This window comes from Castor canadensis, chromosome 2 (genome assembly GCF_047511655.1).
Source record: "Castor canadensis chromosome 2, mCasCan1.hap1v2, whole genome shotgun sequence".
NCBI lineage: Eukaryota > Metazoa > Chordata > Mammalia > Rodentia > Castoridae > Castor > Castor canadensis.
In genome coordinates, this window is record NC_133387.1 from 189,268,444 (window position 1) to 189,284,274 (window position 15,831).

Genomic DNA, 15,831 nt, shown 5'->3' on the forward strand with positions numbered 1-15,831 from the left:
CTGAGTTTGATTGTTCAGTAGGTTTCCTAAAAATGACAAACACAGCAGATCACTTGAGTCATCACGTTATGATTCAGGGGGCTTCGGGGATTTGAAGTTGGAACAACTGTCCCCACCATCTTTTTTTTTTTTTGTGTGGTACAGGGGTTTGAACTTAGGGTTGACAACTTTGAGCCGCTCTGCCAGTCCTTTTTTTTTGTGATGAGTTTTTTTTGAGATAGGGTCTTGTGAACTATTTGCCTGGGCTGGCTTTGAACTATGATCCTCCTGATCTCTGCCTTTTGAGTAGCTAGGAATACAGGTGCCACCAGTGTCTGGCCTCCACCATTTATTAATGGTATAAATTTAGGCAAGCTGCTTAATCTTTCCCATCTTCAGGTTGTCCGTTTATAACATGGGATATTGGTTTGTACAGAGTTGTAAGGAGTAAATTAAAGAGAAAAAGTAAATCAAGCCCCTGGCAGAGTTCAAGGAATATCAGTCCCTTCTTCTCTTTCCTCTTTTGACTTTGGCTCTCAGTTTCAATAGCTGGAACAAATCTAAATGAGCTCTGGGTACCTCCACATAAAAGGCCTTAGTGCATCTCTGAAATTACATTGCCAGTAACCCCAGTGTCATTTGACATTATCCTATTGATAAGCATTGTCTTGAGCTGATTCACAAGGACAATAAATGGGTCTTGAGTGATTATCACCAATCAAGCCTCTCAGGTATTGTCCAATTTGGAAATATCCACTGCAAGAACCTACCACAAAAAAGTTAAGTTTTGTAATTTCAAGTACTGATCTATAAGTGATTTTATTATTTACCTTAAGCAAAGAAATACTACTCTATAACCCCCTCCCAGAACCAAACCAAACTAGCAAAAATAAAAAGAACTTCTCCATTTGTGGGTATGGACAAAACTTGTGATTTATGTAATGAAAAATAGCCCTGCTATAGTTTATTTGGTATAAATGTTTAGAGACAACTCCTTTCTTTGCCAGCTTCCAATTGATTTCTGATTTCTTACAAGAACTGACCATAAAGTGAGATTCTTGCTTTCATGAAGCCTACAGTATGGAGGATTGACTATGTTTTTGAAATATTCTATAAGAAACAGTTGCCTATATTTTTCATGATGCAGAGGTATGGAGCTGGGATAATATAAAGATAAATATATAGATTCAATTTGATTCCTTTTAAGAAACTCCCTAATAATCTGAAATGCTGTAATCTAGTCAGAAATCACTGTTCTCTAACCTTATAACCAATTTTTGTGACCGTGATGCAAATACTATTGGCTGCCTAAGCAACAGCTATATACTCCCTTCATCTTGCCAACAGTGCCCCAGACTGGCTCTGTTATTCACCATGTTCTTCCCGGCCATGGGTTTCAGGTAAATGAATCCAAGCTCCAACCACAGATGGTCTATCTTGATTAGTCCAAATCCCTTCTTCTGTAGTGATTGTCTTGAAAGGGCTACAATCTAATTATGGCAAATGAGACAGCAGGGGTCTGCTGGAGATGTTTCTAGAAATTTTTTTGTTGTTGTTGTTCTGGTGTTTGAACTCAGGGCCTCATGCTTGCAAGGAGGCACTCTACCACTTAAGTCTCTCTGCTATCCCTAGAAACTATTTTTAAACCAAGAAAAGAGGGAGTGGAAGATAGCTCAGTGGTAAAGCACTTGCCTGCCATATGTGATTTTGATCTCCAGCACCACCACCCAAAGAAAAGAGAGGGAGAGAGAAAAAAAAGAGAGAGGCAGCAGGAGGAGGAACAGGAAGAGGAAGAGAAGGAGAAGGAGGAGGAAGAGAGGAGAGAAGAGGAGAGGAGAGGACAGAAAGAGAGAGAGAGACTATTTCCATATAAAATGTCTATTAAGGGTACTCTTAAGAGGAATGAGGAGTGCCTACTCTGGACATGGAAGGAATATTAAAGATGGTTACCCAACTGAATTTTTCAACAGCATTACTGAGATACTATCCATTCAAGTTGTCCAATTTAATGGTTTTATTGTATTCACAGAGTTGTATATCCATCACCAGTTCAAGAACATCTTATACCCTTCTGACTGAGTGTAAGTTTATAGAACTTAGCAAGATGCAGAGGTAAGGGAGATACATCAAGGAAGAAAGAAAATCATGAAATATGTGTGTATTTAGGTTTGGATGGAGTACTATATGTATGAGCAGGGTATGGGAAATGAGGGAAGAGAGAAAGGGGCTCTGCTGAGGACTTTGGAATTTATTTTTAAGGCTATAGAAGCCAATGAAAGAATTTAATGAAGTGAGTAGCATGATCAACTTATTAGTATTTTAAACTCACTCTAGGAGCAATGTGGTGATTGATTAGCAGAGAGCAAAATGAGAAATGGAGACAGCAACCTACAGGCATTGCAGAAGACTGGATGAGAAAAATAACAGATGTAAAAAAAAGGGGGGGAACAATCAAGAGATAATGTGGAAATAGCATTTACAGAGCATCTATTTGGATGAGGAGGCTGAAAAGGGGGAAGATAAAATAATTTCTTAGTTTCTGTTTTTGACAACTGTGAGAACTTATTGTATAATAATAAAAGTAAAGTGACTAAGGGCTGGGGGCATAACTGAAGGAGTAGAGCACTTGCCTAGCATGTGTGAGGCCCTGGGTTTGATCTTCAGTGAGAGAGACGAGAGAGAGAGAGAGAGAGAGAGAGAGAGAGAGAGACATAAAAGACAGGCATGAAATTCACCAAAATAACAGAATACACTAGAGGAGAAAAAAATTCAAGACACAAGATTATATGTATAGTGTCATATGTTAAGTTTTGGGTCTTTAGAATCTTCAGATGGAGACTTTAACAAATAGTTGGATATTTAAGTCCAGGGCTTTGGCAACATATTTGGGATGGAAGTATGAAGACTTCGGAAGCATATAAGTAGGAGTTAAAGATATGAGAGTGGATAGTATCATCTAGGGTTAGCAAAAAGAGGGGGAATGGAGACAACAAAAGCAGCATTGGGAAAGGCAAAATTAAGGGACCAAAAGAGCAAGATCAGCTCATAAAAGAGACTTAGAAGTGATCAGAGATAGGAGACAAGTCTGTTTGGCACAATGTTATAGAAACCAAGGGAACGAAGATCAAGAATGCAGAGGTGAATAGTCAAGTAGATTACCAAGTATAGAAAGAATGTAAAAGTCAAATGAGCTGAGCTGCAGTGTACATTAGAGTTACCAAAACCTCCACTTCCACGGATATGGTTTTAAGAAAGTGGCAGGCCAAAGAGTAAATGGTGGACAAGACTTCTTAACAAGATAGAAGAGTAAATACATGCTTCTTATTTAAATAAAGAGCAATGGTAGATTTTTTTAAAGCAGAAAATACAAAGATAAATGACAAGTGGAAAAGTTTGGGCCTCAAGTAGGTTGCCTGGGGATGACCCAGACCACCTGCACCTGGATGGGAACTGCCCATGCCCCTCCCCACTTGTTCATTATTGGTGGGAATCTCCTGGGTCTGCCGTCCCCTTGGATTAGTGTAGGTTTTAAAAGCATGTGAAAAAGAAAAGCAGTCTCTCTGCTGACAGACTCCACCGGTGTCCACCATGTTCCCTCTGTATTTCTTTTCCTAACTTTTAATAAACCCCATTTACACCCATGTGTTCTGCGTGTATTCTTCCTCACTGGAATGCAAGCACAAAGGTCTTCTGAAAACAGTTTGCCAAGTTAACAACAACATGGACAAAATAAATCACAAAATATTTATGTAAATAAAATTCAGGAGAATGGGTATGTTGGACTTAGAGTCTAGACCTCTAGAAGGAGGTAGAGGCAGCTGTTGAGTTTATTTAGGGCCAATGGACTAAAAGAACTCAATTCAAGATGGGAGAGGAATTAGCTTACTGTTTAAACCAGTGGCTGTGGTAGGATTTTCTCACTTATGTAAGAAAGTCAGAAAAGTTCTGTCCATTTGCATTCTGGGGATATAGTTGAATAGAAACTTTGGGCTTAGTGAGGTGGAAACAAGAAGACACAGCCTCACCCTGGGAAATGATACATGCCATCCTGTAACTCAGTGATAGGGCCCAATATGATAGCATGACAGTAGCTCCACTTGCCATTATAAAACCTCATTTAGGACTGGGGAAAGGATATTAGTATAATGAAGGCAAATGCAAAACTACTGGGGTGTTGGGAATGGTGAGAACAAAGAGAGAGAAAGAAGGAAAAGCAAACCAAAAAATCTCCCACTAAGAACTGAAATTCCCAAACACACAAAGAAATCTGACTGGCAACAATAAAATAGAATAAGAAGAAAAAGGAAGGAGTAACTTTATTTGAAAATAGCAAGAAATATAAAATTAAAACAAGTAGAAATTAAAAAAATATGAACATGAAAAAGAACCATTTAAATATATTAGAAATAAATCAGAATTATAAATGCTATTAGGGACAGAGATATGGATTTGCAAATTGAAAGATAGCTATAGAATTCACTTGGAATATTGCAAATGAGAGGAGGGGAGAGAGCTGTTAAAAAAAATGGTTAAGAGATGAACCAAGCCTTGTATGCACATATGAATAATAAAAGAAAAAGGAAAAAAAATGGTTAAGATACATCACAGAAAATGAAAGACGAATATGTATCCAAATAGATATTTTGGAAGAATTAATGGAGAAAAAATAAAGCACTATTTGAAGAGATTTTCCAGAATTGAGAATGAGTCTTTAAATATGGGGCAAGATAAAATATGCACTTAAACCTATGACTGAAAGTTCAAAATAATAATAATAATGGAAAATCTTAAAAGATATGAGGATAAAAAGATGTATTAATTACAAATTACAATCAGATTGAGAGCAGATTTCTCAGCCTCAATAAATATCAAGACAACTGAGAAATAGCTTCAAAGTACTTGTTGAGTAGAAAGAGCTGCTGGCCCATAGTTTTAGCTAAGTTATTACTCAAAGAAAAATATCCTAGAAATGCAAAATGGCACAATATTGGAAAAATTTTCAATGTAATTTACTAAATTAATAAGCTAGAAGAAAATTAATTTTATGATTATCCCAACTGGTGCATGGTTCTGCTCCCATATTTATAGGCAGACTACCCCGTTAGTAAATTAAGAATACAAGGAATTTCCTAGGTAGTGTGGTGGTGTATCTTGTAGTCCTAGCTACTCAGGAGGCATAGGCTGGAGGATCACTTGAGTGCAGGAGCTGGAGGCCAGCCTAGGCATCATAGTGAGAACCGGACTCAAAAACAAAATTCCTTAAGCTCATAAACATTATATGATGAAAATTTAGTGAAATATTAAATTTGCCAAAGAAAACTTAAATACATTCCTTTTTTTTTCACCCCTCCCTTGTATGCTCTCGCTTTTATCATGCTCAAAGTCCAATCCCATTGTTGTGTTTGCCCTTGATCTAATGTCCACATATGAGGGAGAACATATGATTTTTGGTCTTTTGGGCCAGGCTAACATCACTCAGAATGATGTTCTCCAATTCCATCCATTTACCAGTGAATGATAACATTTCGTTCTTCTTCATGGCTGCATAAAATTCCATTGTGTATAGATACCACATTTTCTTAATAATACATTCCTTTTAATACACTGCAACAGATGATGCCCACCATCACTTCTAATATTTAACACAGGACTAAGGTTCTGACCAATGCCAAAACAGAAGTAAGGAAGAGATGCAAGAATTGGACAGGTAAAGATGAAACTGTTGTTATTTGCAAATGATATCATCTGCCAAAGGAAACCCAAAAGAATCAACAGAGAAACTACCAGAACAAGAGAGTTCAATGAATTCACAGGATAAAATGAAAGTCTGTTCTGGTTGTCTACTCCTACATGTTAAACTACCCCAAAACTTAGTGGATTTAAGACAATAATAATTCTACTAGAGATTAATACTTTGTAGCACTGGGCTTAGCTGGTCAATTCTTTTTTTTTAACTTAAAAAATTTCTGTATTATACCGATCAGAATAATTTGCAAGATTAGATCATCTGTCTATGTAAGTTTTGACCAACAGCCCTTTGAACTATAGTTCATGATAGACTCAGTTCTTACTCTGTTGTCTACTTGGGAAATGACAAAATCCATCCCATAAGGAGAATTAAGTTATAATATGCATCACACTAACATACTTTTTTTGGTGCCGAGGGATTGAACCCATGGCCTCACACAGGCTAAAGCACATTTAGTTGGTTAGTTATTCAGCAGCTCAGGGCATTGACTGGAATTACTTAATGGTATTCTAATAGTACATGTTTTAATCTGTAGGTTTCAAGGAGGTGCCTGAAAGAGGTCAAATTCCTGATGCCTTGGCAGGGATGTATACCAGCAAATTAGAAATACAGATGAAATATATGAATTCCTAGAAATACATAATTTACCAAACTGAACCATGAATTAATAGAACATCTGAATAGACCTATAGCTAGAGTAAGGAAACGGAATCAGTTATCAACATATCATAACCAAGAAAAAGCCCTGGACCTGATGGGCTATTTACATATGAATTCTATCAAACATTTATTAAACACCAATCCTTATCAAACTTTTCCAAAATACTTAAGAGAACACTTCCTAATGCATTCTTTGTGTTTATTTATTTATTTATTCCTAACACTTTCTAAAATGCCAGCATTACCCTGATTACAAAGCTAAACATTTGAAAACTATAAACCTATATCTCTTATTAAAAAAAAACCAGGGCTGGGGCTGTAGTTCAGTGGCAGAGGGGTTACTGAGCATGCACATCGCCCTGGGTTTAATCCCCAGCACTGAAAAAATTTTTATAATAGCATCAAAAAGAACAAAACAAATACTTAGGAATAAACTTAGCCAATGAGGCAGAACAGCTATGTATTGAAAAGTAAAACATTGCTGAAAGAAATGGACAGACATGTATGTTTATGCATTAGAAAACTTAATACTGCTAAGATATCAGTACTACCCACAGTGATCTACAGATTCAGTGCAATTCCTATCAATATTCCAATGATGCTTTTTTCAGGAAAGAGGAAAATCCTAAAATTTACATGAAACCTTGTAAAAGAAAAACAAAATTGGAAGGCTCAGACTTCCAGATTTCAAAACTTTCTACAAAACTATAGTAATCAAAATGCTGTGGTATAAGTATGAAGACAGCCATATAGATCAGTGGGATAGAGTAGGGAGGCCAGAAATAAATTTTAGCAAGTATGATCAGATGATTTTCAACAATGGTGCCAAGACCATTCAATTGGGAAAGCACAGTCTTTCCAACAAATTGTGCTAGCAAAACTGTATATCCTGCCAAAGAATAAAATTGGACCGTTAGCTTATATGTAAAATTAATTCAAAAGCATCGAAGACCTAATCATAAAAGCTGAAACTATAAAACTTTTAGAAGAAAATTATTAGGGAAAAGCTTCATGACATTGGATTTGGCAGTGATATGATATTGAAGACACAGACAACAAAAGGATAGATAAATTGGACTTCATCAAAAATGAAAACTTGTGCATAAAAGGATATTATCTTGAAAGTGAAATGACAATTCACAGAATGGGAGAAAATATTTTCAAATCATGTATCTGACTAGGGATTAATAATCAGAATATATAAACATATGTAAAGAACTCCCATAACTAAACAACAAATAGACAACCCAATTCATAAATGAGCAAAGGGGCTGGGCACTGGTGGCTCATGCCTGTAATCCTGGCTACTCAGGAGGCAAATCCCCTGAGGTTCAAAGACAACCCTGGTGTCTCTTCCTGAGACACCATCTCAACTAACAGATGGGCAAAGTGGCACGTGCTTGTCATGCTTGTCATTCAGCTACATGGATGGCTGAGCTTAGGAAGATCGTGGTTCCAGACTAGGTAAGACAAAGTTTCCTGAGACTCTGCCTCAGCCAAAAAAGTTGTGGGTGGTAACTGGCACCTGTCATTCCAGCTGTGGCAGGAAGCAAAAATAGGAGGATCATAGTCCAGGCTGGAGAAGGCACAAAGCGAGACCTTACCTCAAAAATAACCAAAGCAAAAGGGCTGGAGATGTGGTTCAAGCAGTAGAGTGCTTGTCTAGCAAGTGCAAAGCTCTGAGTTAAAACCCCAGTATAACCAAAAATAAATTATTGAATGAATAAATAGGAAAAGCACTAAAATAAACATTGCTTCAAAGACAATAGCCATATAGCCAGTAAGTATACAAAAGATGCTCAAGATCATTAGCTATTAGAGAAATGCAAATCAGAACCACAATGAGACACAACTTTACATCCACTAAGATGACTACTGTAAGACAAAAACAAATCAGACAATAAGTACTGGCTAAGATATGGAAAAACTGTACCCTTCTGCAATGCTGGTGGGAATGTAAAACGGTAGAGAAATTCTGGAAAAGTTTGATGTTTCCAAACTCTTAAGCAGAATTATCACCTGATACAGCAATTTCATTTCTTGATATATACCCAAAATACTGAAAGCAGGTACTCAAACAGAAGCTGAAAACCCAAGTATCCATCAACAGAAGAACAGAGAAGAAAACTGTAAGTATATACATAGAGTATTATTCAGTTTAAAAAAACATGGTATAACATGGGTGAGCCTAGAAAACATGATAAAGAACATAAACCAGATGCTAAAGGGTAAATATAGGATTCCATTTAAATAAGGTACCAAGAATAGGTAAGTTCATGGACACAGAAAGTAGAATACAGATCACCAAAGGATTGAAGGGTGGGAGAGGAGAGTTATTGTATAGTTTCACTTTGGAAATGGACAGTATAGTGATAGCATGACATTTTGAATATACATAATGCCACTGCATTGTAAAGTTAAAAATAGTTAAACTGGCAAACTTTATGTTATAATTTTATTTCAGCCAAGAAATGTCCTGGGACTGGATATATGGCTTAAGTGGTAGAATGCCTGCTTTGCAAGCACGAAACCCTGACCTGAATTCAAACCTCAGTACCACACCCCCCCAAAAAAAAGGAAGAAAGAAAGAAATGTCCTAGATACCTAGATACACAGGGAATAGAATAAGATATATCACATATAAACTTAAAATATGTGCTTATAAAACAATATTTATATTGCAACAACACACATAAATTGTTAGCATTGATGAGACAATAACTCAAATTCTAAAACTGACTTAATAATGCAATACAATTTCAATCAATATCCCAATAGTATCTTTTGTGGAATAAGCTGATCCTAAATTTTATATGGAAATACCAAGGGTCAACAAATAGCTGTGGCTGTGGCGTAAGTAGTAGAGTGCCTGCCTAGCAAGCATGAGACTCTAAGTTCAAACCTCAGTACTGCCAAAAAGATAGCTAAGATATATTCTGAAGAAAACCAGGATCAAAATATTTGATCTATTAGGTTTAAGAGAATAGAGTAGATGACAATTAGCTAACAGAATATAATGCAGAGCCTAGAAACAGACCTACATATATACAATTTGTTGATAATAAAATGGCACTGAAAAGTAGTAGAGAAATCATGGTCCTGTAACTAATGCTGGGGCAACTGGATAGCTATATAGGAAGAAAAAGAGAAACTTAGTCACCTCTTAGCATCATATATGACATAAATTCCAAATACATGTGTAGAACATGAAATAATGAAGGTTTGGGAGGTTAAGGGAGATATTTTTAGTTTCTTGTTTAAGAATAGCTTATATGGGAACCCACATAAAGTATATAGTCCTCTTCTTTTTTTTTTTCATTTTTCTTTTATTATTCATATGTGCATACAAGGCTTGGTTCATTTCTCCCCCCTGCCCCCACCCCCTCCCTTATCACCCACTCCGCCCTCTCCCTCTCCCCCACCTCAATACCCAGCAGAAACTATTTTGCCCTTATTTCTAATTTTGTTGTAGAGAGAGTATAAGCAATAATAGGAAGGAACAAGGGTTTTTGCTGGTTGAGATAAGGATAGCTATACAGGGCATTGACTCACATTGATTTCCTGTGCGTGGGTGTTACCTTCTAGGTTAATTCTTTTTTATCTAACCTTTTCTCTAGTACCTGTTCCCCTTTTCCTATTGGCCTCAGTTGCTTTAAGGTATCTGCTTTAGTTTCTCTATGTTAAGGGCAACAAATGCTAGCTTGTTTTTTAGGTGTCTTACCTATCCTCACCCCTCCCTTGTGTGCTCTCGCTTTTATCATGTGCTTATAGTCCAATCCCCTTGTTGTGTTTGCCCTTGATCTAATGTCCACATATGAGGGAGAACATACGATTTTTGGTCTTTTGAGCCAGGCTAACCTCACTCAGAATGATGTTCTCCAATTCCATCCATTTACCAGCGAATGATAACATTTCGTTCTTCTTCATGGCTGCATAAAATTCCATTGTGTATAGATACCACATTTTCTTAATCCATTCGTCAGTGCTGGGGCATCTTGGTTGTTTCCATAATTTGGCTATTGTGAATAGTGCCGCAATAAACATGGATGTGCAGGTGCCTCTGGAGTAACAGTCTTTTGGGTATATCCCCAAGAGTGGTGTTGCTGGATCAAATGGTAGATCGATGTCCAGCTTTTTAAGTAGCCTCCAAATTTTTTTCCAGAGTGGTTGTACTAGTCTACTTTCCCACCAACAGTGTAAGAGGGTTCCTTTTTCCCCGCATCCTCGCCAACACCTGTTGTTGGTGGTGTATAGTCCTCTTAAACAGAGACAAAAAAGGAAATAACTAATAAGTTTAACCATATTAAAATAGACATATTAAAAATTGCTTCCCTATATTCACTGACCCTGAGCTATTCACAACCATTCCCTATTAGTTCCCTACTTTAAAAGATCCATCTTAAATCAGTCATCTCCTCTCATATCCTTCTTTTGAATCACCCCCAAGGCTCTTTATCAAATCAGTGCTCGTCATAGCTCTGGTAGGTTTAATAAGTACAGCTCTGATTGACAGGTTTTCTTGGTGATTTCTATAGAGGAGTTGATGATTGAGAATCCCTTATTTTTTGAGCTATACAATGAAATTGTTATAGTTGAAATTGCATTTCTGAGATACGTTCTAAAATAAATTCAATAAGAGAAAGTATATAAGATAAATTAGTATTAAACTGTGATGGCAGATGGGAGGTCATTAGGTTAGCTTTATTTAAGGTTTAAATAGTCCATAATAATTAGAAAAGTTATTTTTCTTTTCATAGTCCTAAGTAGGGAATATTCACTAAGGCCACAAGAAATTACACCCTATGACTATGATTGCCAGGATTATCTTCAGAAAGCATCTAGTGAATCAAACCTAACCTAAATTGGATTTTGTAGTTCTGCCACTGATAGGATGCAGAGAAGAGCTGAGTTGTTATGGATCTGAAACATTTGTATTTTGAGACAGACTATGTAGCCCAGACTAGCCTTAAACTTAAGATCCTCTGCCTCATCCTATTCAGCATGACAATTAAAGGCCTGTGCTATCTTGGCTGGTGAGATTGAAGAAAAATAGTAGTTTTTAATACCTTCTACAATACTTCTTATGTAGACCTAAGACAAGACAGATTTAACTTAAATTTGACATTTAAATCTTGGTTAAAACAAACAAAAAATAGAGAATATTGTCTGCGCCTTGGGCTTTGTTTATTCAGAGTGATACTGAGTTACAGTGAGGGAAGTTTTTGGTTGTGCTTATAATGTGCTCCCTTCTACATTCTACTCCAGAAAAACAAAGCTTCTTATTCTTCATTAGGATCCCGGACCCTGACGTTGGTCAATATTAGGATTCCATACACATCTGCAGGGATGCTTGATTTGAGGCTTTGAATAGCTATTCATGTAAGTTGACTTTTCTGTGCATTTGTATCGAGGAGGATCCAGTTCAGGTTGATGTCCTGGGAACCAGTGAGGCTCTCGCTTAAATCCTGAGGGAAACAACAGGAATTTTAGTAACTAATCTCATTCTTATTTCTTAGGGAATAAGCAGCAAGTCCTGTCAAAATTAAGAAAAAGGGAAAACTGTTCACTTATTCAACTACTCAGTTTACTTTTATTTGAGGTTCCTTTATGGGTCAGGCACAGAGTTAGGTTCTGAGAATGTAAAAATTAATAAGACTAGTCCACCTACTGTGTGTTGAAAGTGGTATTTTGCTGTTGTAGTTTGCATCATATGTTGTTTCAAAGTAGTGTCCAAACTGGAAAGAAAAATTAATAGATTAAGAATCAAGAAGTCAATGGCTAATATCAGGAAATAAAGCACAAAAATATCTTGACTTCTAATGGGCTCTGTTATATTTGAGATGGACTGGGGGGTCTATATATCATTAGTGTATATATGACTTTCATATTCTTTGTGTGTTTGTTTAGGAGAGATTTAAGGGTAAGACAAAATGTCAAGCCCAAGTAGGGAAGGAACAAAGGAGAAGACAGCCTGAGTCCACATACATTCTGTAGATGAACAGGTAAAGTCCAAACAAAAGCAAGAGAAAAAGAAAACACCCATTGTTTTTTAATTTACAGATAATATTCGACTTCATAGTAAAATAGGATAGGTAATACAGCAAGACTGCTCTTCTCTCCCTTCTTTTCACTTTACTGAAAAATAGCCTGAGAAGTTATTAGATTTCTCTCTCTCAAATAGTCACTGGTATTTAGGGAAACAAAAGAAGAGAAAGTCAGATTACCTGAGAAGGCAAGGGTTTAGGCTGCACAATTTTCTTTAGATCGTATCTTTCCTGGTTCCAGTTGCCCATCAGGGTACGGTTCAAATATGAATTCTCATTAGTGGTGCATCTCCATCCATACTGGGAAAACTTAGACATATCATTCCAGTCTGTCCATACTTCACCATGACCATCTGCATAAATGAGGCTACCATAGTGTGGGTTTGAGAGAAAACAGATAAGGTTCTGTCTCTGAAAAAAGGCAAGAATAGAAAAGCTTATTGCACAAATCAAAGAACAGAAAAGAGGCATCCCTTCCTACTCTCTTCTTTACATGGCAAGGTATAACACAAGCACACTTTACTAACACTCTAGGCTTTTTTCCAAATTTAACTTTTTTTGGCAGCACTTGCTAGGCAGGAGCTCTATCACCTGAGCCACACCTCCAGCCCTTTTTTGCTTTATTTTTCAGATAAGGTATTGTGGTTTTGCTCAAGGTGGCCTCTGACAGATATTCTTCTACCTACAGTGTCCCACATTCTTGGGATCACAGATGCCTGCCACCTTGCCTAGTTTATTGACTGAGATGGGATCTTAATAACTTTTTGACCAAGCTGGCCTCAGACTGCATTCCTCCAGGTCTCCATCTCCAGAGTAGCTATGGTTACAGGCATGGACTACTGTACCTTATTCTAAATTTAATTCATATTAAGTCTGCTTTATTTGTGGATTTATTAGATGAAGTTTTGACCAAACATGGTCAAAAATTAAAAATAAGAAATTTCAAGAACAAAAATTTTAAATTCTTGCATGTGTATCACATAGCTCAGTTGATATGAAAAAACCCTCAATCAGTCCTGCATTATTGTCAGTTGTTTTAAAACCACTGTGTGATCTGCTGAGTGCTTTCCTAGCTTTAATTTTGTACAAATATGCTCCCAAAAAGCAAATGGTGCCCCCAAAGCAAGGAAAAAGTGTGTTCAGTTTAAGTGATAAAGTGAAAGATTTAGATTGGTTGAAAGGCATATGTCTTTAGTGGAAATTAGGTGGTGTTATGGGAAAAAATGAATCAAGCATCCACAGTACAGTACTGAACTCTATGCTTCCTGAATATTCATGGGTTTTCTTCATTGGTAGTCTAGTTGGAATCATATACCATGAATATCAAGGATCTACTTTATGTGGTTCTGTTTCTTCCTCTCCAAGTCTATGCACCCACTAACCCATCCTTTCAATCAGTAGTAGTGGATGGTTACATAAATGCCATCATCTCCCATGCACTGAGAAGAGAAAAAATTTCAGTGTCCCCAATACTATATGAAGAACTAGTTAAAAGTTTAGGTAATTTTAGATTAGGAGTTGAGGGATTGAGGGTATTGCTACAAAAAGAATGAGAAGTGAGAGTTGAATAACTCAATAACAAATGATCAATAAATGATAATTTCCTTCCTTTTAAGCCCAGCTCAAATGAAGTTAAAACCTCTCTCCTTGCCCCTTGAGGGCAGGCTCTGTATTAATGCACCCTGTCCCTCTGCCTTCCCTCCCAAGTGAAGAGTGCTTTGCATATACTTGATGATCAGTATCTGAATTCCAATTTTTTGGTAAGCAATCAAAAGCCCAACTTTTTTTTTGTGGGGGGAGTAGGGCCCAAATAAGTCTGGTCCCCTGGCTTGGAAGCAAGGTGATACCTTCCCTGAAGAGGAGTAACTTGATGTTGAGTAGATTGACTTGTTTGAAGATTGTATAGGAAAGTAACAGAAATCCTTAAGTAGTTGTTCCATATTCAGTATGTAATTCACCAAACCTGGTCTTATGAGTTTTCCAAGCAAAGGAAGAATGTAGATCACTATGACCACATTGCCATAATTTGGGAGTCACAACCCACTACCCTTTTCACAGGCAGAGACAAAGTCCACGATACAGCAATGTGGCATGGCATCTCAGGTAACTGCCTTCACACCATGTGCCTTTGTGAAGAAAGATGCATGCACTGATGTCACCAAACAGCATGATGACTAAAGCTGTGGACCCACAAAATCCAACAGGCTTAGTGCTCAGTCTAGAGACTGTGGTGATGCTGTGCTCAGGGCTAGAGTGACAGAGTCACTATCCACTCACTTGTCCAAGCCAGAATCATGGGGCTTATCTTTGACTCTGATTTCTCTTTCAGCCTTCATCCAATCACTAAATCTTGTTAATTAATTTCCAATTCAGATCACTATTAGTCTTTCTTTCCATTACTTCAGTAGCCTCTTACCAGAATTCCTTGCCATCTCCTCTCCAATCATTTCTCCATAGGCATATTTTTGAAAATGAATATGGAATTGTGCCATCTTCCTACTTAAAATCTTTCAGTGGCCTTCTACTGTTTTCAGAATAAGGGTTATACTGCTAAAATAGCTTACAACATTGGGCTGGATGAGTTGTTCAAGTGTTAGAGTGCCTGCCTAGCCAGCGTGAGGCCTCTGTATTCAAACTCCAGATCTGCTTACAAAAGACTACAACACTCCATACGATCTCGATCTCTTCAGTCTTACATGTTACCCACTCTCCCTCCCACTGTGTTTCAGTCAAACTCGACCACTGTTTTTTCATCATGCTTTTGCATACACTTCCTTCTATCACTTCACTCGTTTTGACCCAGGTCTTTAGCTTTCAATTCAGGTTCACTTCAGGAAATCTTTACACTTTGTCCCCAAACTTGGTAATATCCTTTTGTGTGCTTCCATAGCACCCTGAATTACTCAACAGCAGCACCTCACTGATACATGCATGCAGTTCTCTTCCAAACTGTAAGCAGACCATACCTTGTCAATACACAAATCTAACCCCTCTCACAGTGGCATGGCACATAATGGACACCGGTGATATTTCTTGAATAGAAGATGGGGGATAAAAGCACCTGGAGAAATTCTGAAGAACAAAGGCAAGGAGAGGCAGCCATTTCTGACGGGATAAAGGCAGCTACCGGATGAATGCGTCAGGAACAGGCAGGACACACCCCAGTCTCTCCCTGGGCTTCAGCCTGCTCCTCTTTCCACTCAGGATTCGCCTCAGCCCTCTGCGCCACTGACTGCTTGTGACCTCATGCAGGTGTGACGAAGTCGCTCAGGGTCATCCTTGACCTTTCTGGGAGCATTTGGATCTTCTCGAGGCGTGGGAAGGTGAGGGGATAGGGGATGGGGGTGGCGGTATCTTGAATTCATACTCATGGTTGTCAACTCTGGGACGCGATGTTAA

General features: G+C 37.7%; 1 protein-coding gene across 3 annotated transcripts; it reads right to left on the reverse strand.

Moving 5' to 3' along the window:
* Nucleotides 1–9,794: 9,794 nt before the first annotated feature.
* On the reverse strand, nucleotides 9,795–15,718 carry Cfap68 (cilia and flagella associated protein 68). Of its 3 annotated transcripts, none has more exons than XM_074066742.1 (4): nucleotides 15,494–15,718; nucleotides 12,613–12,843; nucleotides 12,057–12,123; nucleotides 9,802–11,853 (listed from the first exon to the last, which is right to left on the reverse strand). In XM_074066742.1, the coding sequence occupies exons 1-4, from the start codon at nucleotides 15,533–15,535 to the stop codon at nucleotides 11,678–11,680; spliced, it is 516 nt and encodes a 171-aa protein (XP_073922843.1). In that variant the 5' UTR covers nucleotides 15,536–15,718; the 3' UTR covers nucleotides 9,802–11,677. The 3 variants fall into 3 exon arrangements, with proteins under 3 accessions (XP_073922844.1, XP_073922843.1, XP_020031330.1); XM_020175741.2 differs by lacking the exon at nucleotides 15,494–15,718 and adding an exon at nucleotides 14,280–15,396; XM_074066743.1 differs by lacking the exon at nucleotides 12,057–12,123 and having other exon boundaries at nucleotides 9,795–11,853; nucleotides 15,494–15,633.
* Between the last annotated feature and the right edge of the window lie 113 nt (nucleotides 15,719–15,831).